The sequence below is a fragment of the Nanorana parkeri genome, unplaced genomic scaffold (assembly GCF_000935625.1).
Source record: "Nanorana parkeri isolate BGI_ZX_2015 unplaced genomic scaffold, ASM93562v1 scaffold134, whole genome shotgun sequence".
Lineage (NCBI taxonomy): Eukaryota > Metazoa > Chordata > Amphibia > Anura > Dicroglossidae > Nanorana > Nanorana parkeri.
Genome location: NW_017306402.1, coordinates 1,876,253 through 1,881,749, shown reverse-complemented (window position 1 = coordinate 1,881,749; position 5,497 = coordinate 1,876,253). Strand labels below are relative to the sequence as shown.

The window sequence follows — 5,497 nt, the reverse complement described above, 5'->3', positions numbered from 1 at the left end:
CGGGTGCAGTGTCAGGTGTTTTGGGTGACAGGGGTGCAGTGTCAGGTGTTCTGGGTGACACAGGGGTGCAGTGTCAGGTGTTCTGGGTGACACAGGGGTGTCAGTTGTTCTGGGTGACACAGGTAGGTGCATTGTCATGTGTTCTTGGTGACATAGCTGTGCAGTGTCAGGTATTCTGAGTGATACTGCACACCTCTGTATCATGTGCTCTGGGTGACACTAGTCACCCAGAACATCTGACACTGCAGCACTCTGTGTCAACCAGAATCCTGAACAATGTATCAGTTTGCAGCACACCAAACGCTGCACCCCTGTATCACCCAGAACACCTGACACTGCACCACCCTGTGTCACTCAGAACACCTGACACTGCACCACCCTGTGTCACCCAGAACAACTGACACTTCACACCTCTGTGTCACCCAGCACACCTAACACTGCACTCCTGTATCACCCAGAACACCTAACACTGCACCCCTGTGTCACCCAGAACACCAGACACTGCACCACCCTGTGTCACACAGAACAACTGACACTTCACACATGTGTCACCCAGAACACCTAACACTGCACCCCTGTGTCACCCAGCACACCTAACACTGCACCACCCTGTGTCACCCAGAACACCTAACTCTGCACCCCTGTGTCACCCTGAACACCTGACACTGCACCCCTTTGTCACCCAGAACACCTAACACTGCACCACCCTGTGTCACCCAGAACAACTGACACTTCACACCCCTGTGTCACCCAGAACACCTGAAACTGCACCACCCTGTGTCACCCAGAACACCTGACACAGCACCACCCTGTGTCACACCGGACCAACTGACACTTCACACCCCTGTGTCACTCAGAACCCCTTGACACTGCATCACCCTGTGTCACCCAGAACAACTGACACTGCACACCTCTGTGTCACCCAGAACACCTAACACTGCACCCCTGTGTCACCCAGAACACCAAACACTGCACCACCCTGTGTCACCCAGAACAACTGACACTGCACACCTCTGTGTCACCCAGAACACCTAACACTGCACCCCTGTGTCAACCAGAACACCAAACACTGCACCACCCTGTGTCACCCAGAACAACTGACACTTCACAACTGTGTCACCCAGAACACCTGACACTGCACCCCTGTGTCACCCAGAATACCTAACACTGCACCCCTGTGTCAACCAGAACACCACACACTGCACCACCCTGTGTCACCCAGAAACCTAACACTGCACCCCTGTGTCACCCAGAACACCTAACACTGCACCACCCTGTGTCACCCAGAACACCTAACACATTACTGCCCTGTGTAACCCAACACACCTAACACTGCACTCCTGTGTCACCCAGAACACCTGACACTGCACCACCCTGTGTTACCCAGAACACCTAACACTGCACCCCCTGTGTCACCCAGAACACCTAACACTGCACCCCCTGTGTCACCCAGAACACCTAACACTGCACCCCTGTGTCACCCAGAACACCTAACACTGCACCCCTGTGTCACCCAGCACACCTAACACTACTGATATGTTCCTATAAAAAATGTAATGCCCCATAAGAAATGAATGCCATATTACATGGCAACACAAGCTATGCTAACACATCTACGTCAGTTGCAATGGATCCTAGTATATATACAAGAGACAAATGGTTGGAAAAAACCCAATGTGATACATATAGCAGTAGGAGCATTCCTCCCATGACAAGATGAAATCTAATCATCTCTTATACCACCCTTCTTTCTGGCCCCATACCCACATACCCCATACTGCAGAAATCACCCAACCTCCTTACCAAAATGGTCCAACTTTAAAGATATTGGGGACAAAATAATTATTCCTATAGCTACATTTCTGTTCTGTGTCATATGCTTCACATGCCAATGTGTCCATATTGGAGAAATGATGGGAGATATTCATAATACAGGAGACCAAGTGATGTTTCTTCATCTTCCTCAGTAGGCTTTGTTGTGAAGATATTTGACTAGTGGGTGGAGGAGGCACCTGAGGGTCTTTCACTGACAACATTGTTGATGAGGTAGTGGACAAGAGGTAAGGTTTGAAGCAGCCCAGAGATGTAACCTGACAGACCAGGGTCCCTAAGCTTCAGTACCCCCTTCCCCAGAGTTGAAGTGAACCTAAGTGGAGTGGCTATTTAAATCTAGTGTTGCTGGAACTGTAATCAGTCTGGCTGATTTGTAGTCTGGTACCATTTGGTTATTTCTAGGTGTTCTGCTAGTAATTGCACTTACCTGTAAGTGGGGTGTGACTATGCCACAGAGTGGGACAGCCTAAAGGGGAACATTAGGAGTGTCAATGCCTCACTAGCCAATCACTAGGAGTTTCATGGCCAGTGGTGCATGGGGAAGTGCAGAAATGCTCAGGGATTGCCACGTGCTCAGGTTCAGTCTGAGAAGCTGACTAGGCCTCAAGAAAGGAGGAGGCCAGATATGAACCAAGGTGGAGTCTGGGACTATCTTGGAAGGAGAACCAGAGGAGCCCTATGACTACTGGAGGTGCCAGGATAGCATGGACCCTCAAGAACCAGTCTGGTGTCTCCCCAGGAAAGATGTCATGCTTATCCCCTATTCAGCTGTTGCCTTACTACAAAGTGCCATCTTCTATTCTACTAAAATATTCCTGCACTGGAAGCTGGAAGGGATTGGGGAGTCTGTTTTGCCATGGATGTCTGTAGCCCTATACCCTCTCTCCCAGTTCTGGCTGTTCTACAATAAAGCATCTAAAAAGTCCTTAAAGTGACTGGTACCCAATTTACTGTTCACATTCCACTCAGAATGAAATGTCAGCCCTCCCTGCCTTTGGGGGTCCACCACAGGCCTCTGGGGGTCAGGCTACACCTATAATTTATGTTGAGTGAAGTAAAAATACAAAGACTTATGTTTGTAAAGCTTTATTGAAAATTCATTTAAAAAACATCGAAGCAGAAAAAGATAGGCAGATGTCTAAAAATAGGGTATATGAGAGGACGGTGACAATGGTGAAAGCAACTGGGTTTATTTACTAGAGTAGTAGAGGCTGTTCACAAAGCAAAGTAACTGTTAGTGGATAAGGTAAAGCTGAGTTCACTTTAAATATCCAATTGTGTAAGTAAAGCTAAAAGCAGTGAACCTCCACCATGTTTGACTGTAGGGACTGTATTTTTTTTCTTTAAAGGCCTCATTTCTTTTTCTGAACACAGTAGAATGATGGGCTTTGTCACAAAAAGCTGTTCATTTTGTGTCATACCAATACAAACAAAAGAAATAAACATAAGAATGCCTAAGCATTTGTAATTGCAACAATTTTCTGCGCAAAGTGGTGCATTATCTGACAGAAATGCAGGGGTGCCAATATTTTTGGCCATGGCTGTATATGTAATGATGTGTTAATGAATGCAGAGAAGCATTAATATGTGTCTGTTATACCTGCCTGAGGATCAGCTTTAATGTTGAAAAAGGTAAAATAAAATCCTTTTTACTCAGATTTAAAAGAGAAGTACGGCTAAACCTTTTTTGGCTATAGATTACTTTTGGGTCAGAGGAGGACGTTTACTAATGTCCGCCTGTGACCTAAAAATCAGCAAATAGAGGGCTGGGGTTCAACCCCACTGCCTGATTGACAGCTGGCTCTTCTCTAGAGCCAGAGCCAGCTGTGCCCACTCCTCCCCCTGTCTGTCCCTCCGGTCAGCACTGGGGGAATGGAGAGGGCTGGGGGAAATATCAATGGGGGAGCTGGCAGCAGTTTGTGATTGCTAAGTTCTCAATCAATAGAACGGACGCGTTACAGCTGCAGTGTCACACTTCGGCTCCAACTATAGGGATGAGTGCATTTCACTTTCCCCATAGATCTCCATTAACCCCTTTAGTTTAGAAAAATGTTATTCCATTACTGGTTAAAACCAAGAAGCCAAATAGCCAATGCTCCTTAAAAATGACACCTGGGGCCTAACTTTGGATGTTTTCTCTAGTGGTTGTCAATGGAGATGGCTCCTGGATTGCATAGACTGGTTACTGAATTCCAAATTTATTGGTGCACCCCTGTGTTGACTCCTTCACGCTCTATCCAGAAACTAGATTTGGTGTTCCCCCTACAATGTGAGCTGGAAAAGATCTCTTCCAAGCTTCTCCAGTCTATCCCTGTATTCCAAATTCTGGTAGTTGACCTTAGGAACCCCTTTAAATCCATACATGGCTCCCCACCAAGCACCAGCAATGGCAGCTGTGGAATCACTATCACCACCATGAAAGAAACCCCGATGAGCAAGTTCTGTCCAGTTGTCTCCAGAACCAAGAATGGCATCGTAAGCAATCATGGGGGCATCATGACCACTCTGACCACCACATCCATTATAGCTGTGTGAATCATAAAATTCATCTCGTTCTTTTACATCGTACTTCTCTGGGAATGTTGGCTGAGATGTTCCATCCGAAATGCCCCTTTCTGTAAGGTATGTCCTCCAGTGGTCTTCAAAATAGGACCTGTTAATATAATAGACGTAAACAATTACTTGACCGCTGTATGCGAAACTACAAATAAAAGTTTTGGTTTCAGCTACGCTTTAGGCATATGTTTTTTACATGGCATCAGTATTATAAGGACTGTTAACTGCAAATGACCTTATGAATGAAAAGTGTGGACACAGGATAGATGTGTCCAGGGACAATCAGCTATCCCAAACCGCATGTATTTGTACCATGTCAGCTGCCGCTGATAGATGTGGCGGCTCTTACCCTGTCATTAACTTGAATGGGTTAAAGCAGCCCGCCTGGTATTCTTGCCTCAGAAATCCCAGAACTCATCGTGTGAATGCAGCCTTAAAATTGTGCGTGTCCGCAATTGTAGAGTATAAGTCGCTTAATAAAAATCCCTTTATTGGCGTCGGTTGATCATGAAATCACAAAAAAATAAGTGATGTTTTCAGGACCTTGAAGGTTCCCTAGATCAAGCAGTGTGACAATGCCTGTTGAAGAGACCCGAAACAATGCTTGTTTTTTCTTTGATTTCATAATTGACCAACATCAATAAATTTGTTTTTGTGAAGATTTTGGTGGACTGGCGACTTACTCTCTATGTTATATTCTGCGGCACCATATGCTTGTCACTACAGCACCCACTGAGAGACTACAGAGGATATACCGGTTAGGCATGCGATGGGATATCTGCATTGATCCAAGGCTAAAATTGTGACACAGTTCCCTTTGCCATTCATATGATAAATAAATAATAGAGAGTCTGGGTCACACTTAAGGTTGCCCCACAGCCCAAAAACTACTTTACAAAACACCAAAGATGGTGCATAGGCAACTTAGAGGTGATATAAGGCAGAGTCCAGTGTACAAGAATAACATATAAAGATATATTAACCTCAAACGATAAAATAATTGACGGAGAGAGTGAGAGTATACAGAGACTGGGACCATGGCTGTCCCCGTAATGAGACAGCCTTAGGCGGCATCTCTTTGGGGGGGAGGGGGGGCTGGTGGTAGGTG

The 5,497-nt window shown here is 46.0% G+C and overlaps 1 protein-coding gene across 1 annotated transcript in view; it reads right to left on the bottom strand.

The window, feature by feature from the left end:
• Nucleotides 1-4,095: 4,095 nt before the first annotated feature.
• The window catches only part of LOC108784947 (protein ADP-ribosylarginine hydrolase-like), a 12,645-nt gene continuing 11,243 nt past the window's right edge, over nucleotides 4,096-5,497 (bottom strand). Inside the window, exon 3 of the mRNA XM_018553899.1 lies at nucleotides 4,096-4,486. Within this exon, the coding sequence (XP_018409401.1) occupies nucleotides 4,096-4,486 (391 nt within the window). The remainder of the gene's footprint in view (nucleotides 4,487-5,497) is intronic.